The 22203-nt window shown below is 35.8% G+C and overlaps 2 protein-coding genes across 2 annotated transcripts in view; one reads left to right on the top strand and one right to left on the bottom strand.

Annotated features, from left to right (window-relative positions):
- The window catches only part of LOC117121892 (synaptic vesicle 2-related protein-like), a 10398-nt gene extending 3926 nt beyond the window's left edge, over nucleotides 1-6472 (top strand). The window contains exons 6-14 of the mRNA XM_033267285.1: nucleotides 96-221; nucleotides 901-1032; nucleotides 1491-1564; nucleotides 1890-1972; nucleotides 2765-2869; nucleotides 3367-3478; nucleotides 3784-3865; nucleotides 4068-4271; nucleotides 4775-6472. Coding sequence (XP_033123176.1) covers nucleotides 96-221; nucleotides 901-1032; nucleotides 1491-1564; nucleotides 1890-1972; nucleotides 2765-2869; nucleotides 3367-3478; nucleotides 3784-3865; nucleotides 4068-4271; nucleotides 4775-4837 — 981 coding nt within the window. The 3' untranslated portion in view covers nucleotides 4838-6472. The remainder of the gene's footprint in view (nucleotides 1-95; nucleotides 222-900; nucleotides 1033-1490; nucleotides 1565-1889; nucleotides 1973-2764; nucleotides 2870-3366; nucleotides 3479-3783; nucleotides 3866-4067; nucleotides 4272-4774) is intronic.
- Nucleotides 5944-19192, bottom strand: LOC117121902 (tectonic-2-like). The gene is made up of 15 exons (XM_033267298.1): nucleotides 18695-19192; nucleotides 17540-17709; nucleotides 16964-17070; nucleotides 16627-16722; nucleotides 16308-16415; nucleotides 14311-14369; nucleotides 13391-13504; nucleotides 12183-12385; nucleotides 11416-11608; nucleotides 10397-10512; nucleotides 9063-10263; nucleotides 8653-8875; nucleotides 7979-8164; nucleotides 7333-7494; nucleotides 5944-7093 (listed from the first exon to the last, which is right to left on the bottom strand). Exons 1-15 carry the CDS (start codon nucleotides 18789-18791, stop codon nucleotides 6919-6921), a joined length of 3210 nt encoding a protein of 1069 aa, XP_033123189.1. The 5' UTR covers nucleotides 18792-19192; the 3' UTR covers nucleotides 5944-6918.
- Between the last annotated feature and the right edge of the window lie 3011 nt (nucleotides 19193-22203).

Here is a 22203-nt window from a genome sequence, read left to right as displayed (position 1 = left end):
GGCAAAGAACGACTGCAAAGACAAAAAAAAAAAAATAGCATTGCCCTTTTATCCTTAGTTACGATGACAATGATATCTTATTTTTGTCTTTGCAGTCATTCTTTGCCATTGGATCTATTGGCATTGCCCTTTTAGCCTTAGTTACCATGTCAACTCTTGGGTGGAGATGGATGCTTGCTCTCTCTGGGATTCCTCTGGCATGTTTCATTTTAATGTCAAGGGTAATTAATTTTCTTTTTTATGTTTTGAAATACAAAATAATGACATAATATAAAATAATATGAATATAGATACAATAATATTTCATAATGTTCAAATAATTTCATTTTATGTACCAAAAGAATCTTTCTTCTCAAATTTGTGCCCGGCTCTGTCAAAACCCTCCACTTGTGGCATTTCAAATTTCACACTAGCACCCAAAATGTTTGGGAGTCAGATTTTTGAACAAAATCAGGTTTTTTGCATTTTATAAAAAAATGTATATTAAAGAACATTTCTGTAAAATATCAATGACTAAATTTCTTATATTGAAATTATTGTTTAAAATACAAATCCTAATAATAAACTATTGATTTTGGTATCTTTGGAAGCTGTTTTCTCAAAACCTACAAAACTGATATGTAATAAATTAAGTATTCATAACTTGGCTAATTTTTAACCAATTTCCATCAAATAAAGACTGTTTTAAAGGAGAATTCATGCACAATCTAAATTTACCAAAAACTCAATTTTGAATTATTCCAACAAATGGCAGGTTTTTTCCGAGCCGGTCACATTTATCGTATGCAATTGGTCGCCATGACGATATTGTATTATTAATTGAAACTCAGTTACTCTGTGATCACTCCAACTGTGAAGAGAATGTGAAAATTAAAACATTTAATTGCTTGATGATTGCAGTGGTTGCCAGAAAGTGCACGGTATTGCATGCTGTGTGGTAAAACAGCTGAAGCATATTACACATTGATGAAGGTTGCCAGGCTTAATAAGAAATCAATGCCACCAGGTTTTCTGAAGCCAATTGAAGCAGCAGTAAGTATAGTTATACAATACATATATATATATATATATATATATATCTGTCTCTTAACTCTTTTAGACCCTTTTCTAATAAAATATACCCGCCTTAATCTAATGCTCTTAAAGAAAGTAGTTATGATTTATCCACCAAATTTCAGGCAGGTTGAAAACAGTTTGGCTTTTCCGATCTGTCGGGAAGTAATCAGGGAGCCATCCAGATTGCAGTCTAGCGATTGAAATGGAAACAATGAGCAAAGTTTAAGCCCTGTCCAGACTATCGAATTATATTTGCCCCATTGTTGTATGCCCATATATAGTCATGATGTGCCTATATATATGGTCATTATGTGATGTCATCATCACCATATTTAGGCATGTCACATGTTTTTGTCAAAATTTGACAGTCTGGATAGGGCTTTAGATTTTGCTATGTAATTTTATGAACTAATTAGTATTATTAATTATTCCAGCCACGTGGGAAATATTCAGATATGTTTGAAACCAAAGAGATGGGAATAACCACTATACTTCTATTCTATATTTGGTAAGAAATAAAAATACTTTAAAGGAGTATTTGAATACATTATGTTGTCTTGGCAACTACCTTAAATGCATGTTGAAGCCCTAAAACAATATTTTTACTTATATTTTTAGCATCTTATTTTATAACATTCATTTTTATAGAGAGATAACCCCAAGTCTGAATTTTATTATTAAATTATATGGATCTAATTTCACATGGTTCTAAAAACCACTATGAATTATGAATTTCATCCAATACCTTTCACAGATGTTCAGTTCATTACCAGCATTTTTTAAGCCTGTCATTACCCATCTGTTTTATGGTTTTTGTTCTCTATTTTACATAGGTTTACAGCTGCATTTGCATATTATGGTTTGGTGCTATTCACAACAGAGTTCCTTACAAAAACTGTAGATAACACTTGTTCAAGTTAGTTTTATCACTTTGGTTTTATTATTTCAACTAAAAGTTTAATTGAGTGGTTAAATAATAAATGTGTATATTATTCACATAATATATTACATATTTACTGTACATAAGTAGGGATCATACACATTTGAAGGCCAAGAGTGAATAATTTTGTTTATAATTCTTTATAATAAACAACAGTTTAGCTCAGTCAGCTAAACTAGTGGTATCCACTGAGTGTTCGCTGAACCGCAGAGACCCTTTGGTAACCGTTTCAATTCCATCCGCTTCTCTTCATGTCTTTCGGATGAGATGTGTTACCAATTGTTCCTGTGTGCATTATGGCTTATGTGCATGTTAAGTAATGCAATACACACTTTGGAAAAGAGCAAGAGATTGTATTCTTGCATCCTGTCCAATCACTACCAGAAGGACCCCACTGGAAATAAAGTCTTTAGAAACTCATGGGGTATTTTTGGTATTCACACTGAATAAAACCAATCTAGTTCAATAAATATAAAATTTAATTGGAAATGATGTTATGTTAAGTAATAAATCTTAAAGCTTCCTTTATGTTAGCAATAAGCAACGTATTGTTTCCCTGCAAAATTAAACAAAAGGAAACAAAACAGAAATAAGAGGGGTAAAAAAAAAAGAAACAAATTCTCTATTCTGAAGGTTTTACATTTATTATAATGATTTAATATGGATATTAGTTTAAAGCTATAAAAAATATCTCGCTTTGATTTCTATGTTTATAGTGGTTATATAGATTTGTGAGTTACATGTTTTCTTGTTTATTTTTTCTTTCAGGAAAAACATTAGAAAGTTTATCAAGGGGTTGTAACTTTTGGTGTGAAAGAATGGACACTCAAGATTACATAGATTTTATTAAGACTACATTTGCAGAATTTGTTGGTAACTATCTTAAATATCTGCCTTTTTAGCTTTACATGAGGAATTAATTTATCTTCAAAATAGATTTTGACATTGGCAGTTAGATATACACACCACAGTGGAACACTGCCGGTGAGCAGTGCAGCCCTGTGGTGTTAATCTTCTGGCAGTCCTGGTTAGTTCTAGGTTGGTTATTGGTTTAGACAATTTTCTCATTAAGTTCTCATACTATTCTCTTTGCTGTTTTGTTCAAGTTATATGTTACAAATATAACTAACCTCAGCCCCAAGCACAAACAGTGCGTTTATTTTCATTTTTGGTTATTGTTAGGATATTTTATGGCGTCATTCCATTTTTCAAGTTCTATTATGTGTAAAGTGCTTAGAAGCATTGTTTTGCATTAAGCGCTCTATAAGACTAACATTATTATTATTATATTGATATTAGCCTACATATATATAATAAATGTAGATGTTCAATGCTTATACATAATGCATTTATGTTTTCTGCTCTTGCAGGTATATTCTTTAACATAGTCGTCGTTGATATACTTGGACGCAAACGAACACTTTCACTTGTTTGTATGTTATTTTGTGTATTTTCATCGCTGCAGTTCTTTTGTTTATCAAGGTGTGTAAGTGATGTATTCTGATGGATGATGATCTCAAGGATCTATCATTGTAGCTTCAAGTAAACTTCTACCCACATGGCATTTAAATAAAAAAATTTAGGCGCTATACAATTTTTGGTTACAGTAGCTTACACTGACGTCACGGTGCTAAAGGGGTAAAATCGTAATGGCCTATAACTTCATAAAAAATTGCCAAAAAACAATTGTAAAGTTGATTTTATTACTAATGACATATGAAAAATCCCCTCTAGAAAAAAATCATCTTTATAGGTCCCTTTTAAACTTTTTTTTTTTCTGTTTTCAGGACCAATATGGTAATTTTTTTATTTTGTGCAAGAGGTTCTGTATCAGCTATATTTAATGTGGTGTTTATTTATACTCCTGAAGTAAGACTTTACTGTTCTCTTTTATATCAAGTAAATTTAAATTGTAAATAAAACCAGATGTTTCTACCATCCAATTTTATATGCTTTGTATTCTGTAAAGAAAAGAGCTATGAATAATTCATTAAATCATTCATTTTAATATCTATTAATCGATAATCTTTTCTAATTTATTACATAAAAAAAAAAATTTGTTACTTTGCAGGTATACCCAACCACTATCCGTGGATTAGCACTAGGTACTTGTAGTACAGTTGCTAGAGTCGGGGCTATTGTGACTCCATTCATTGCGCAAGTATTAATGGAAGTCTCCCCTACGCTTGCCATAGGGATCTATGCTGGAAGTGCTCTCCTTGCCAGTATATGTGCACTTCTCTTGCCGATCGAAACAACAGGTCGCTCTATGAAGGTAAGGAGAGTCGTATTAACACGGGTGATATCTTGATAAATTATTTCTCATGTTGTAAGACACTCCACTCCGTAAGCCTTGTAATGAAACAATCTGTAATTTCCCATATCAGTAACAGACGGATGTAAACTGTATAGCACTGAGTTTCCATGTGTAGGCCTGTACTTTTAGTACTCCATGTAGAGAGTCTATGTGTATGTTATATGCGAAAAATCGCATGAGCCAGTGTTTGGGTCATAGCAGCGCAATTGGTCATGCTAACAGTCATCCGTCTTCAGGTTTATTTGTTTCATTTAATTTCTTTGCCTTACAAATTTTATGTTTTGTCAAATGACAGTGTGTTCATCTTCTTGAACAAATCGGTACACAACAAGGTTATGTGCAGTTTCTCAATTTGCGCAATTTCATAAAACTGCTTGTTATTAAAAATAATGAATAAACTTATTGAGGAAAAGCATAAGAATGAAGTATTCAACATACATCATTGCTGTTTCTTATTTCAGAATAAAATTGACATAATTGCTGATATGGACAGTGAGCAGGAAGACTCTGAAGATGAGATATGATGGATGAACTGTGATCAAATTTGCTTTGATTTTGATATCTTTTATAGACTCTTGAAGCAGGGCACTAACTCTGAGATTGCAATGCAACGGTGCGCGCACAGCCAATCAGTTCACACTACCAACGACAATCAGCAGATGGTGTTGTATTGTCTAGCATTCACAGGGAGCCGAGTTGGTTTCATCGTCATTTTTTCGTGAGAAACACACTTGGTATAACCACGGAAAGCCAAAGACAGTGGGGAGTCATTTTAATGGTGGTTGCACTTCTCAGGCATATTACACAGAAGACCAACAGTTTAAATGCCTCACCTGAAAGACAGTGCACGCACTATTTTCATAACTTGTATTTCAGCCCTCAAGCTTCGATACAAGAGTAGCAGAAGGAATTAAATCAGGGACCAAAGGTAAAAATTTCCATGGTTCAGCGCACACACAGTGGCTGCCACCAGTTTAGCCGAATGACCTAACCTGTTCTCATTTCCTCCAGTACTAAAATCATGTGGTATGCATTCCCAATAGCTATTGGATGAAGATAGTGTAATTTTATTCCTTATATAGTAAATAGCTAAAAAATAACTTTACTTACACTTTACATGTTTTATACTTAGGCAAGTTAATACCTTTTAATTAAACAATTATTTTCATAAATCTTACCATTCCTATATTTTTTAAATAGGCTCTTATTTAAGGTAATACTGATAATTAATTACAGGGTATTTATTTAATCGATCTTTTTATATGAGCAATTCTTCGATTTTTATAGCAGATTTTACTACACACAGTTTATCCATAATATTATCAATATTTATTCTTATATATTTAATTGCCTTATATTTCTAATTATATACATATACATCTATTCATATGTTTATATTGTTGTTTGTAAAAAATAAAATATATTCACATTTATATTTACTCTGCCTTTTTACACTGTATTGGCAACACTGCAAGATGGTTTAAAGGTTGACCATGGTTGTAATTTATTTATGTGCACAATGAATAATATTTATTCTTATTTCTACTTCAAGATCTTTTTTCTGTTTCTATGAAAATTAATTTAAAACAAAAATGTTTGAGCTTTGTAAAGGATTACTGTTAAGGAACAAATTATGATGTCATGAAATTATGTATTTATAAATCGGATGTTTTACTGTAATTTCAAAACTAACAAGCAATGTACTGGCAAAAATTCACTTCAAGGTTTTAATTCATTATAAATAATTTTTCAATTTCACTATTTACATAAGTATTTTATTTAAAAAAAATGATCAAATGAAATGTTCAGTTTATTCACATTTTATATATTGAACTTTTTACATTAAAAATATTCATAACAAGGAAATGGAATTAACTACAAGATTCATTGAATACAAAAGCCATGTTCACAACCATTGCTACAACATTGGTTTATGTGTCCACACTATCCAATTTTATGTGACCAAATGTGATACTCCCATATTTGGGTGTAATATATGCAGGATTGGGGCTGCTGATAGGGGTCGTGAAGCTCAAGTGGGGGATCGATGATCAGTTGAGAGGGCACTAAATCACAAAATATGGTGATTTTACGTGCTTTTTAACAACTTGAACCATGATTTTTGTGGGAGCGCGATTAATTCTTGGAGGGGCATGCACCACCAGGTTTGTTGGAGCAACATTCACTTGTGTTACAGTATCTGAAAGGTACCCATCTCCTTCAAGTAAGCTCAACTATTTAGGTGGTTTGCCATCAGTGAAAAGCAAAGGAGTGTGTGTGACAATCAGATGCATCACATTATCTACCATGGTTCTGTTAGCCATGAATACCTGGCACCAGGCTACAATTTCTTCCTTCACAGTACGTCAACAGGCGTCCTAAGTCACAGGAGACTCCAAGAAATCGGATAGGCTTCAACCACTCCTGCGAGCAAGCAAAAATCTAATGCATATTCTACAAATCCATGGTATTTGCTACTGTATTACCAATTGTCTCTCAAAATTCAGCTTTTGATGGGTATCATGCACAGCAAAATAACCAGGACTGCTGCAATTATCCTCACTGTTGTTTTGAAAAAGAAGGTTCCTCTACAAACCAGTTACTTTCAACACCAAGGCTTAGTCACCATTACGTAGCCTAGCCCAAATAGCATCAGCGTTAACCAAAGTCCAAGCGAGTACTCAAATGAATCTCCCATGAATGCTCTCGTTAACGGGTAAAACGCTTCTTCAGGACACTTGTCTTGCTTACAAAGACTCTCATCTACATCTTTGAAATAACTGAAAATAAAGAAATTGGATTTTATATTATCTCATCTCACGTTAAATCCAAGTAGGTGGAAAAATGCATTCCTGGATAGCCTCAAACATGGAAGCAAATATTAAGACTGTCTGCTATGAACATGATCACTAATTGTGTGATGATCTCTAAAGTAAACTACATTTTTTTAAAATCCAAATTTAGAATGAGAACTATTAACCACTAGCCATTTATACAGTAAAATTGCATAGTTACTCACTTTATAACACGTTCTGGCTCAATTGCTGGTACCTTGGTGAAAGTAACCCAATTATTAAGAACAAACTGCTGGACGCGCTCACTACCAATGACGGTTGCATTCTGTTGGCAACTGGCACTGTTACCACCAGCACAGTTCAACTGCAGGGTCTTAGTTTGGTAACTTAAATAGCAAAATATACAGTAATAATCATAATGACATAAAATTATTCTCTTAATAATAGGCCTAAAAAGTTTCTTTTGCCAAAGTCAGACAGACCAAAAATATTTTAAATTCTAGAGTTAAATTCTTCCAATATAACGAATTCAGAGAAATATTTTGTAAGTAAATAAGTGGCCCAATTAAATGCGATGAGCCTATCCATGCTACTAGGCTAGTTGGGATAACAAGGTAATTTATCAATTATTGTTTTGAGGGCACTGATTGGTCAACAGAATACTTTAGGGCCATACTTTCCTCCAGAAATTAATGGCTCCTTTAGGTTGTACTTTCCAACAGTGGCCACAAATCTTTACAACAAATGATCAATTTAAAAATACAGTCACCTTGTTATCCCATCTATGTTAGTCTCAACACATTTGACTGGGGTTGCCTAGCAACAAAATATTTCTTTGAATGCTGACTTTTTATAATCACTGGAAGGTACCTTATTTTAGCAGCAACTACTTCTTGTAGAATAAGCCCTTTGGACATACCAGCATCGGCGTACATAATATGAAGATGAACACTAACAGGCATATGGTAACAAGTGCCAATCAACTCGGCTAATACATCATTCACTCTCTCCTGGTAGGGCTCCACAGTTGACACCACCTCATACTCAATAGGCTCCCTTAAAGAATGTGTAAAGGAGAGGGCAAGATTCAAATTTGTTAATAGGGGAAAATTTGCTTGGGAAGAGTAACTTGGTTAGGATAGGATAGGATAGGAGCATTTCGGTGTGAATCACACCAAGGATAACCCACAAAATCCAAAGACTTGTTTCCAGTGGGGTCCTTCTGGTGGTGAATTGGGCAGACTCCAAAGAGTGTACTGCATTCTTTAACGTGCACATCGGCCATATTGCACACAGAGTCAATGGCTTAAATGTCTCATCCAAAAGACGGTGCGCTATTGTAACTTGCATTTCAGCCCTACAGCTGAAACACAAGGAGAGCAGCGATGGGAATTGAACCAGAAACCTAAAAATCTCCATGGTTCAGCGCACACACAATGGCTACCACCAGTTCAGACGACTGAGCTAAGCTTGGATACAATTGGTGGTTAAATTCTTCCAATATAACAAATGTGGCCTAGTACCTACTTAAAATGCACCTTTACCTGAATATTGTGATCCAATCGTCATCATTGTATGAGCTGGCGTTGCCAATCTTTGCGATCCTATCAGCCTGCATGAGGGCTCTCAGTTGAGTCTCAAGCTCCTGCCGCAATATAGTACAGTTATCAAGTTCTGATAATCCTACACGGTATATGCAGCCAGACATCAAGTCCTCGCCAAATGTTATGTCTTCATATGCTGAATCCTCACATAATCCACTTGAACCTGAAAAACAATAACATTTCCAGTAGTAATAATTATAAGAAATTATAACTAATAATAGTAATATTAAAAAGCATTGATAAATTTTTAAAAATACAATTTGAAAGGTAGTGATGATGGATTTGATTGGATTTATTTGCTGTATATATAAGCCACAATAATTGTTAAAAAAAAAAAAAAGAAACATTACCTGAAGCAATATATTTTAGACGACTGTTCAATGATGTATCTATGTATGAAAACAGCATTTCCCCCGTAGTTGGGTCGCATTCAGTGCTGTTGAGGGTACTATCATTACAAGCTGGGTTTGGAGTTGACACATTCACCTGTTCATAAACTGTAGTCCCACTAAGCAAAAGTTCACCAACCTGATATCCGGGATTACCAGACCTTTTGAACACCTCCTCCGGAATCTCAACTGCTCCTGTTTCATCGTTGTTTGTTATTGGTAGCTGATGGGAAAACTTTACTGAATATTTTGGGTTTAGCATGATACCAGAAGACTGAATAGGAACCGAGCCGAGAAACACAGCACCTTTCAAAATGAGTACTTCCCCACCTTGCCAGACAATCTCATACTGAACCTCTACAACTGAGTGATCACATGTCTGTGTGGTGTTGCTGTAACTTGGATCCGGTGGTCTTGTGAAGTCATCATCCCACACACAGCGTGAGTATGGCACCTGCTGTTTTCCACCGACATACGGCAAAGATTTTGTGTACAAACCATATACAGATGCAGTTTCATTGCTCTGTAAGTAGCCAGAGAGATCATCCAGACAGAAGTATTCGATTTGACTCACTGCTACCCTATCAGTGACATATCCGAAAGCACTGATGACCTCTGGAGGGTCAGGGCAAGGCGGGTAGGTCGTATCTGACGACTGCACAAACAAACTGGCATTTAATGCAGAAGATGATGAGCAGGTTTGTTGTGTTATATTCATTACACATGTAGAATTTGAATCAACTTGATACTTTACTGCTGAAGTCCACAAGCAACTACCACTAGCCCCCTGCTGTGGCAGGGCTAATAGCCCGATAATATTGTTCTCGTAGATTAACTGAAGCGGTGCTCCGTACTGGTAGCCTTGACTTGAAGAAAACTGTGAGGTGTCTAACGCACGATCTTCGCTTTCTTCAAATGTTGTGTAATTGGTTGGTAGTGCTGACTGTAAACTTTCAAAGCCTTGGTTGTCTGTTGCACCAGATACAGATGAGAAGTAATACCCAAGAAAAAGTTTATTCACAGTTTCTACACACAGGAATGGAAACCAATCCGGACGGAAAATGTCTGTATTTTCGCAACTATATTCCCATTCCTCAGTAAAGTCCCCACCAGGAATACCAGGAAGGCATGGAAACAAAGCCAGGTCGTCCTCAGTACAATCCTGTAAAAATAAACCAAGGAAAAGAGGTGCTTCACTATTTTGTACAAAATAATCAATGAAGTCAATTCCATAATATACAAGATACATAAGCCAAATGCCACAAGGAAAGAAAACAATATAGAGATACACTTACCATATCACAGCAGCATAGTGGATCACAATGGTCTGCAGTAAGGTCACAATTACAAGGACCAATCTCAACATATGCTGGATTTGGCAATTCACTCTCATCAGTAAGATTACTGCTATCTGAAATTTTGAAGCAAACTTGCATCAATCTATTATACATAATACCTACATACCACCACAGATAGCATTTTTCTTTTGCAACAGTTTATCCAGCTTTTGAAGGAGTAAGTGCACAAGATGTTTGACCTTTCACCAATTATCACCTGAGGCAAACATTGTATTACAATGACAACTGACAACTGATATGTAAATATTATTTTATATACTATTACAATTTACTATTACAATTTACTATTACAATTTTTCAATACTTATTATTATTCTATGGTTACACATGATTAATTACAGGGACCCCAAGTCTCCCGCAAGTTGTTTAAGTTCCGGGAATTGGGTCGGCCTCATGCCCTCCCGCAACCAGACAAGAATCTCCCGGAAAATAACCCATCTCCCACAAATTCATTAATATCAGGTGTTGACGAGAGCTCTAGTATCTGGATCGGGAGCTAACCGTTAGGGCTAACTGTTAGCACCTGTGTAAAAATGCCTAATTGGTTAGCGCTAACTGTTAGCAGTATCCGGATACTGCTAACGGTTAGCAAGCGCTATCAGTTAGCAAGTTGAGCGCGTTTCTATCATCAACCAATCACACGTACATGTTTACAATTTCCAGTTTCATATTGACCAGTGATTCGATCATCATATTCTTGGTATCTGGATCAGGATCTTCTTGTATGGATGCACGGCAGCTAACGGTTAGCAGGATCCGGATCCTGCTAACCGTTAGCTGCCGTGTGAGAACATAGCCTATATCTGCATGTTTTTCCAGCTGTATTACCCCTTTATTATCATTTGTCTCACTGAAGTCAGAGTCGATGTTATATTGCATGTATTGGGGGCCTTAATGATCAGCTTGGTGGATATCCTCACAAAAATATTGTTCCAATAACTTTAGGTCAGTGTTACCTGCTGCAAAATCCCAAATGATTTCTCTGTCCTCAGAAACATCTACAACCATGAGCAGTGCAGCTGATTGGTTCATGTACTGCGTGTTCTGGTTGAAGTCAGCTGATGCACAGCATGTTAGCACGAGCAGCCCTTGGTAGGCTTCACCTATGTTGTTATAGACTGCCTCCACTTTTTTGAACAAATCTCCACTCTACAGAGATTAAGAATAATGAGAGTAAAGAGATTTGATGGCACAATGATGATGGCACCAATGAAGGACTGATGATGATTATAACAATGATGATGGTGATTATGATTATTATGACAACAACCACCAATGCATACTGATATCTAGAATGAGTTTGTTGACAGTCAGGTATACACTACCACATATTGTCAGACACTAGGGAACTTGTCATTGCATGATGCGGTAGGACGTACAACGTTCATCTGTGCATGCGAGAATGTTAAGTTGTGTGGATTCTAAAATGCATTTTGTCTGAATCTATGTTGTGCAGAGAACGCAGGAGTGAAGAGGTACTGGCTCCCTATTGTCTAAGAGTGACTGCTTGTTTCAGACATCATCTTATCAAATGAATCATGTAGGCATAATGTGTCAAGTTCTTAAGGGTCATTCTGTGAGACAATTTTTGTATCATGTCTTTTTGTATCTTGAATCTTGCTGTGTGTGATGATAACCATGTCAGAGCAGGTGGCCAATCTGACTTCCGGAAGACTTTTGGGAACACTTGGGAACACTAAATTTTCAATCGATATTCACTTACATCAAAAACGATAACTGACTCAACCAGGATCCAGTTGCTGTCCCCCTCCAATGGGGTATCCTGTGTTGATGATGGTTGGGTAATAGCAGCAGGGGTGGTGGTGGTATCCTGTGTTGATGATGGTTGGGTAATAGCAGCAGGGGTGGTGGTAGTAATGACACATGTGCTATTAACACATGGAGGATCTGAAATTAAAATTGGTTCTACATGTAAATCATCAAGTAAGAATAGGTAGCTTGTATATCTTTAGATGAATCTGATCTAATGTCTTTTTTTTGGCAAATTACCTATGGTTCTGGTGGTAGAACATGTCTTCTCAGATAAGGACTATAAAGTGTAGGCCCAGTACTGGTATACAATGGTTCATGTGCACAATAAAGAACCCAGTACATCATTTGAGACAAGAAGGGGGGTACCAAAGTGTACCGGGACAGACGGCCACTGTGATGACGACGAGAGCTGCTGGTACCGGGTTATCGGGTAGCACAGACAAGAAGGGACCCTTGAGGCGAAGAAAGTCATTGATCAGGTTTCTAGTCCACATACTAAGTGCCCTGAGCATGCTATTTGATGGATACGGCGCTATGTAAAACTACACTATTAAAAAGTACAATCTTGCACCAACAACAGCAACACAAACAACAGAGCAACAGCAACAGTAGCATTAGCAACAGTAGCAGCAGCACCAACAACAGCAACACAAACAACAGAGCAACAGCAACAGTAGCATTAGCAACAGTAGCAGCAGCACCAACAACAGCAACACAAACAACAGAGCAACAGCAACAGTAGCATTAGCAACAGTAGCAGCAGCACCAACAACAGCAACACAAACAACAGAGCAACAGCAACAGTAGCATTAGCAACAGTAGCAGCAGCACCAACAACAGCAACACAAACAACAGAGCAACAGCAGCATTAGCAACAGTAGTAGCAGCACCAACAACAGCAACACAAACAACAGAGCAACAGCAACAGTAGCAGCAGCACCAACAACAGCAACACAAACAACAGAGCAACAGCAGCATTAGCAACAGTAGCAGCAGCACCAACAACAGCAACACAAACAACAGAACAACAGCAACAGTAGCAGCAGCAACAGTAGCAGCAGCTCCAACAACAGCAGCACCACCAACAACAGCAAATAAACGCCATCACCAAGTATGATAATAATACAAGCGCAATAGACAGTACAGTATTAAATATACTTTTAAACCATTGACTTGATTGACAAGCATTGTGATGAAACCCACTTACACTAATTTCAGTGGCACCAATAGGTGCTGTCTCATCCGTAAACTCAAGTGATAAAAAATCATCTCCTGTAGAAAGATACATGCCCAACATTTAGACCAATTTTTAAGTGAAATTATATAGTAGGTCAAACAACGGTTGTATGATAAATCCAATTCCACTCCCTATGAATGTTAGACGGTGAGACGCCGTATGCTGATTGTCGGTGGCAGCCTGAATGGATCGTCATTAAAATGGTTGTTGCACGCGCTGCGGCATTGCATTCTCCATAGAGTCGTCTCAGCCCACAACCGTCAAACCAAGCGAGTGCCTGGCTTAAATAATGTTGGATAAATTTTGTACATCATTTGCTGAAGAGTGCCTCATTTTCCAACATAGAAAAACGCAAAATATTTATTTGATCAGATATGTCTGAACCAAGTCTACAGCCCTGCCAAGACATGCACTCATGACTCACTTGTTTGCCTAGTACTTCCAATTATTATTTTCCAAGTGTTGCGTCTGTTGTACGTGTTGTGTTTTGCTTCTGTTAATTGTTTTCACAGTTGTGGCGCCCATGATTTCTGTTTAATGCTTTACTACATGCAGCTGAACTATGAGATTTGGTGTGTGCTTTATAACCTCAAGGAAAAGCAATATAAATGCTCGTACCAGTACCAGTATTATCAAATTTTATTTGACAAAAACTTATGACATGCCTAAATATGGTCATGACGACATCACATCATGACCATATATATGCACATCATGATTAAATACGGGCAACAGTTTTTTATTAAGAAAATTTGATAATCTGGATAGAACATGATCAAACACTGTTGATTGAATTTGACAGATAACAATTTGACAGTATAAACCCAGATTTATGTTGTACCTTGATAGTCAGGATCCACATCACATGTGATATTTACATCACTTCCAGCTACTTCTTCCCTGAAAAAAAATAATATATGTAATATTTAAACAAATAATATTTCAATATTATGTTCTATTTTTATTTTACCCTGGTATTTTAATGCCACTGTATAATTTATGACATGGAAGAAAATCATAATCATCATAAAGAAAATCATAAAGAATACCAGGTAAAATATATATGAGGTTTGCCATCAATACAATAGAGTTTGAATTTGAACATGCATTCTATAGACGCTGCATGTGCACGATACCAACACCTTACAATACAATAGAGTTTGAATTTGAACATGCATTCTATAGATGCTGCAAGCGCATGATACCAACACCTTACAATACAAGAGAGTTTGAATTTGAACATGCATTCTATAGATGCTGCATGCGCATGATACCAACACCTTACAATACAATAGAGTTTGAATTTGAACATGCATTCTATAGATGCTGCAAGCGCATGATACCAACACCATACAATACAAGAGAGTTTGAATTTGAACATGCATTCTATAGATGCTGCAAGCGCATGATACCAACACCATACAATACAAGAGAGTTTGAATTTGAACATGCATTCTATAGACGCTGCATGCGCACGATACCAACACCTTACAATACAAGAGAGTTTTAATTTGAACATGCATTCTAGAGACGCTGCATGCGCACGATACCAACACCTTACAATACAAGAGAGTTTGAATTTGAACATGCATTCTATAGACGCTGCATGCGCCACGATACCAACACCTTACAATACAATAGAGTTTGAATTTGAACATGCATTCTATAGACGCTGCATACGCACGATACCAACACCTTACAATACAATAGAGTTTGAATTTGAACATGCATTCTATAGATGCTGCAAGCGCATGATACCAACACCATACAATACAAGAGAGTTTGAATTTGAACATGCATTCTATGGACGCTGCATGCGCACGATACCAACACCTTACAATACAAGAGAGTTTGAATTTGAACATGCATTCTAGAGACGCTGCATGCGCACGATACCAACACCTTACAATACAATAGAGTTTGAATTTGAACATGCATTCTATAGATGCTGCAAGCGCATGATACCAACACCTTACAATACAAGAGAGTTTGAATTTGAACATGCATTCTATAGACGCTGCATGCGCACGATACCAACACCTTACAATACAATAGAGTTTGAATTTGAAAATGCATTCTATAGATGCTGCATGCGCTGCCTTGAAATGGGATTTTGGTGCGAAAGGGATCGAGCTTGAAACCTACTCAATGTTTTTGTTTATATCCTTGGGTATTAAGTCATTTTAATTATTGTACATTATGCTTTGAATAATATTCCATGTACACTGTAAATTATTTTGATTACGCGGATGATGCATAAAAAAATAGCTCAAATTTGAGGCAAAATCTGCACGGAAATTGGCCCTTATATTGCAAAATGCGCAGCCTAACTTTTGCAGAGAATATATCCCCTGTCTCTTATACACATCTAGATGTGTATAAGCGCATGATACCAACACCTTACAATGCAAGAGAGTTTGAATTTGAACATGCATTCTATAGACGCTGCATGCGCACGATACCAACACCTTACAATACAATAGAGTTCGAATTTGAACATGCATTCCATAGACGCTGCATGCGCATGATACAAACATCTTTTACATTCTTTTGAATGACTCCCTCTAGTTTGTGGTAGTATTTTTGAGAGAGGACTGCATTTCCAGGGAACCTCAACAGTCGGACCTCTTGCTATTCTATACTCCTATAGCACTCTATAATTGAGTTGTTTTCTTTTAACATTTTGTCTTTAATTAATTCCAGCATACAGATAGCATTGTTGTTTAAATATATTGTACAAATGTCGTTCTATGTAAACATTGTGCAATTCAGCTATACCTAACAGTTGATATAATAATAAAATTAATTGAAAATTGCAATTAATGGGCAAATACATACGAAAGTTGTAGAGTAATTTCTTGTGTATACGTTTCATCAAGCAGATAGGGGACAACAACCATCTCTTGGCAGATGCTAACAACTGGACTCTTCACCACAGCAACAAACCTTAAGATCCATTAAAACTGTTAGTCAATATAGGTAGGTGTACTTGTATGTATTTAAAAGCTAAATTTTGCCAAAACAAGGCATGAATGGGCACATAAAATACACAATTTTAATTCCTCAACAAAATTCTTGCATGTAAATAATGTACCATGCCCACTGTCTGATGCACACCAAGAGAAAGTTAAATTGGTTTCAATTAATAATGCCTTACCCAGTGCTTCCCTCTGTACTATTTTGGAAGAGACTGCCCTCAGTGATACTTGAACCTTGACACCTGACCTCTACTGCCCGTCCTTGATTACCAATGCTGTAATACATCAAATCAGCAAATACTATCAAAATTTTAAAGTGTGGCATAACAATCTAAATACAAAATTAAAACCTGATAATTCATTTTTTAACTCTTAATAATTTAAGCAAATAATTCTTCCTCTATTACAAGTACATTTTTCTTAAGAATAAATACTTTTATTTCATAATTTTATAATTGGCTTGGTTAGGCACAGAACAAAATGAAGTTTGGAAATGTTTATAAAAAAACTACTTACTCAAATTTAATGAAAGTTTGCTTAATGTTTGGTAATACCTTTGGCACAAACTGAACAGTTGTATCACCTTCAGTGTAGGGTGTTACAACCTCACAGTATACTGTTATCTATAGAAGAAAAAAACACAAAACATCATCAATTTTTCTATACTTTCACAAAGTAAGATATTAGTATGAGGGAAACTGATTTACAGTGTGTTATAGGTAAGACTAAATTGGAAAATACAGCGGAGGCAGCTCCCTATCATTTGGACTCATAGAGTAAATTTGTGATTGTGTTACATTGATGAGAAAAATGTTAATGATGGTGATAATAATGAACAGTGATTATGATTATGATGATGAGGAAGGTAACGTTGATGATGATATGAAGAACGATTATGATAAAGTTAAGATAATGATGGCAAAATGAGAATAAACTGTTGGATGGTGATAAGGATGGACATGATAACAAAAATAAATAATGATGGTAATAATAACAAAACACTTAATCTTAACCAAATTATTCACTCAATTGCAGATGTTGACGAACCTCGTGAACGAGGTTTGTCCAAAACTGATCACATGATTGACTTACATCTTGGTCTTGAATGATGTCATTTGGCACAAAGGCTTTTGAGGTAATGTTATAGACTGCTAGTGTTATTGGAAGTTCACCATATTGTTCGTTGATTGACACCGTAAACAAATCTATATTTGTATCATTAATAACAGCATCTGTTCCTACATTTACAACACCAACAAGATCTGTAAAATAAAAGTTGGAACAAAATGTTTTTTTTTTTAAATTTTAGCTAGAGTGCATTGGCCTACACTTGATTTAAATAATTACACATTATGTAGGCCTAATAGCTTACACAGGGTGCTCACTGACAATTCACGAAGTTGTCAAACTAACAATCGTTTTAAATACTAGTAGAGAGTGCCTTGAAATGGGATTTTGGTGCGAAAGGGATCGAGCTTGAAACCTACTCAATGTTTTTGTTTATATCCTTGGGTATTAAGTCATTTTAATTATTGTACATTATGCTTTGAATAATATTCCATGTACACTGTAAATTATTTTGATTACGCGGATGATGCATAAAAAAATAGCTCAAATTTGAGGCAAAATCTGCACGGAAATTGGCCCTTATATTGCAAAATGCGCAGCCTAACTTTTGCAGAGAATATATCCCTGTGCAGGCCGTATTTACAGTCTGGTGCTCACTAAAGAGTACTGTATGGAAAGTGTACTGAACATGTTTGAGCTGTTCTGCACATCCCCAGGATGTAGGAATCCAAAATACTAGTTATTATATTTTCAACATTTTATTATTTTATCCATTTATTTTACTAGCCTATACTTAAATCCCATACTGTAAATTTTTTTAATTGCACTGAGGATATCCAAAAAAATCAGCTCAAATTTGCGTGAAAAATCGCTAGAAAAATAGGTGTGCAGAAACGTAATTACTGCAGAATTGCATTGGTTATATAGATTTGTTCAAAGCCTAATTTTTGGCAAAATCTGCATGGAAATCGGCCCGCATTTTCCAAAAATGTGCAAATGGATTTCTGGGCCAAGTTTTTGTGCAGAGGATAGGCTATTCCCTGTGCAGGCCTTACTAGCCTAGGACCTATACAGTCTGGCCTAAATAAGTCCAAGTATAGACCTTACAAATAGGCACTACTTTGTACATAAGCTACCAATCTATGTAAACAAAAGAACATTCTGAATCTGAGTACTCACCTTCTGATTGTGTAAAAGTATTAACAATAAAATTCAGAGAGCACAGGAAAATCAAAATTCTATGAGAAAATCGTCTTAAAACTGAGGAATTCTCCATATTAAAAGTACTGAATGCAAGCAATTTGCCTCTTCATCAAAGCTGATCTACATTCTCCTTCTTTTAGGGCTAGTTCAAGATACAGAATTTCCTAGGCCGTTGTGATCACCAAACTTGCACACGCGATCAGGCAAATCAGGGCCCTCACTTCTCAGGATTGGACCTCTCTCGATCAAAACAACTGGCCTAGCCTACCCTACCTAGATAGGACCCTAGTATTTAGGCTACCAAACACCTAGGCCTAGCTAGAAAAGTATGGCAATTCACTCCTCAAGCTTCCACTGCATTTGAAGTAGGACATTCGCGATTTTGTCCCATAATTTTCTACATATATCACTAATATTAATGAAACAATAGATCACTTTTTGCAGCAGCTAGAAAAGAAATGTTTGTATTTTGTAGCAACTAGTGAAGTTAGAGGGCGCAATGTATGGTGGTTGCCGTTCAGCTTTTTCTCACTGTGTGTGGAGCCAATTGCATTATGATTGCTTGAGACTTGCTATCCAAGTTGGAACGAAGAAAATCCCTCCATGATCTGATTATATGAGCTTTCTTAGGATATTTAATTTCATTTTTGCTGCGCATGGTGATACCCATTGACACTGACTTCCGTGAGACAATTTATTTAATAGATTACTCTATATTTATATTGTGTTTGTTATGAAGTGTCTTCACATGGTGATCTATATAATGAGCAGGGACGTAGCCAGGATCTGTCTCTTATACACATCTAGATGTGTATAAGAGACAGGTCTGATGCACACCAANNACCCCGGCGGGGTCAAATCCCCCTGTGAAGTAACGCACTCTGAACGTTCTTAGGACTGTTTGAGAGGATAAAGTGAAAATTGCAATAGACGCATTATAGATAAGCGCAAAAATAATTATATAATAAATCAACAGTGGCAGATCCAGGAATTCGAAAGAGAGGTGAACCAGGGAGGAACTTTCACAGACCGAGGAACCACCCACCTCAGTCCCACCATGGTTGGGGCTGAGGTAAGAAAATTTATGATTAGGGCATCTCTAAATGGCTGGAAATTACACTCTTGTACTTAAATTTGAATATATTTTTCTTTCTTTTTTTTTCCTTAAAAAAAAAATGAAGGGGTGGGGGGCCTTGAATCCACCTCTGCTCAAAACATTCTTAATCCAGAATAGTCATAATCACGAAAAATGTACATGAAAAACCAGATCACATCCTAAAAACAAACAGCAGTCACTAAGACATACATCAGGAGCCAACGACTCGATGGAGTTTAATGTCATACCCAGAGAAGGGCACAGATCTGTTTTGAAAGGTGGAGGGGGAGGGCATTTTGTGAGTCGACACCCACCTCAGCCCCACAATGGTTGGAGATGAGGTGAGAAAATTTGAGGAAATAGTACCTCTAGATGGCCAGAAATGATACTTTTAGTAAAATTCATCATCATCACATCACCATTAGTCAAAATGAAGCGCCAAAAAAAATTTTCATGATCTTTTATCATGGATTTTTGAGAATGTGGCTTTTCTCTGATTTTGTATTTCTATGTGTTTTCCGGAATAAATAAATGAAATGAAATGATAATGCCAAGTAGTGAAAACATGCAAATAATTATGAATTTGCAGGAGACTCTTGCTTGTCAGAGTGCGGGAGGCAGCCCCGATTTCCAGGAGATTCCTGCGACTTCTGGGAGACCCCAGTCTGATATAGAAAACGATGGCTGTAATCATATGCTTTAAAATGGATACAGTTAATGTATGGCATAAAATAGAAAGTGCAAAAGTGAATCTTTTTATAAATCAAATTTAGTAACTGTGTCATAGGACATGCCAATTAAATTCTATATCAGAGCTAGTGCTGGCAAGCATATGATTGGATTATTCTTGAGTGGAATTATTTCCTCCAATCCTTGTGATTACCTGAGCAATATTATAATACATATCAAAACAGAATTAATTTGTTTGGTATGAGTCAAAAATTGTAATCCCATTCATAAAACCAGCATAACATAAGTTATAAAAACATTAATATTATTAATATTATTAATGGCCATTGTACAGTACTGTATTCTTTTTATTTAAAAACTGAACTCTATTTCATGAGGTTGGTGGAATACGATATTTTTGTGTCCTCGTGTTTAGTGTTTGACGCTAATTAGTATGGTATGAGGGTTAATTATAAAAAGTAAAATGTGAACCTTTGCTCTTTAAAAAAAAAATCTAATTTTAATGGTTTTTTATTATGTATATTGGAGTAATTTTGATGATGATGGTTTTGGTCTTGCCTATATTGTTACCTTTGTGCAATAGTTTTTCACAAACTGAATTTTAGTATTTGAACCCATACTTATCTGGTGTTTTGTTTGTTATTCATTTGTAAATTTACATGAAATTTTGCTCTGGCCATGCTTTGTAAATATGTATTGAATAACGAATAAAGAATTATTCTGTTATTAATGAGGGGTATCTAGTCAGCAGGTGATAAAGTGTTTTCTTTGTACTGTTGATCATAAAATAAAATTCACATGACATACAAGTATTTTTTAAAGATAAGGATTGTTATGATAATAAATCGGACATAGAAATTTACGACAAGCCAGAGATGAATTTTGAGCCAACTTTAAAATACCAATATTTAAAAAACACATAAACAATCCTGTAGTAAAAATTACACTATTTATTACCAAAATCATACAACAGAATACAACATTTTGTGTTCTTACATATTCATATCAATTATATACACTGCATTCAAGGCTAGATTGAAAAATGAATTGGCGACGAATAAATTTCTTTGTTTCCCCTGAAGATTTAGAAAAAATTAACAAATTTGAAAAGAAACAAATCATAAACACCTAATTTTGTTTAGAATTTGGTTGACAGGATTTCACTGAGGATGGCACTACCAAAATATTTGAAGACGTCAGTATTGTACATTAGTTGGTGTCTCATTTTGGACCCTAGATAATTTGGCTGAATTGAGTCTAAATCCACACTCAAAACACCGAGTGAATTAGAAATTTTGCACCCCTCCACTTGAGAGAATTATATCACTTAAGAGAGCTGAATTCACAACAGTGGGGAGGTTGACTTTAATGGGGGCTGAAATCCCTGTCATACAGGCATCGCAGAAGAACAATAAGCACTCAACTGTAAGTTGGAACAAATTGTATATTTGACATTTCATTATATTTCTTTGTACAGTAGTAGATGCATTGAGAGGGAAAACTCTTCCCTATGACAGTGACCATGTTCAGTGCCTCAAGATAATGCCACATATACACAATATGGCTAAAGTGAGATATGCAACTTTTAATACTAGGAATGTCAATATCTATACTAGCTGACAACACTTGACAAGGTATTAACATGTGTCACAACTTCTGCAGAGGTTAAACTCTTTCACAATAAAAAAAAAACAACAAA

The sequence above is a fragment of the Anneissia japonica genome, unplaced genomic scaffold (assembly GCF_011630105.1).
Source record: "Anneissia japonica isolate Jap-2015-1 unplaced genomic scaffold, ASM1163010v1 scaffold352_len1594369_cov220, whole genome shotgun sequence".
In the NCBI taxonomy this organism is placed as follows: domain Eukaryota; kingdom Metazoa; phylum Echinodermata; class Crinoidea; order Comatulida; family Comatulidae; genus Anneissia; species Anneissia japonica.
The sequence above is the reverse complement of the archived record's forward strand: the minus strand, read 5'-3'. Positions and strand labels throughout refer to the sequence as shown.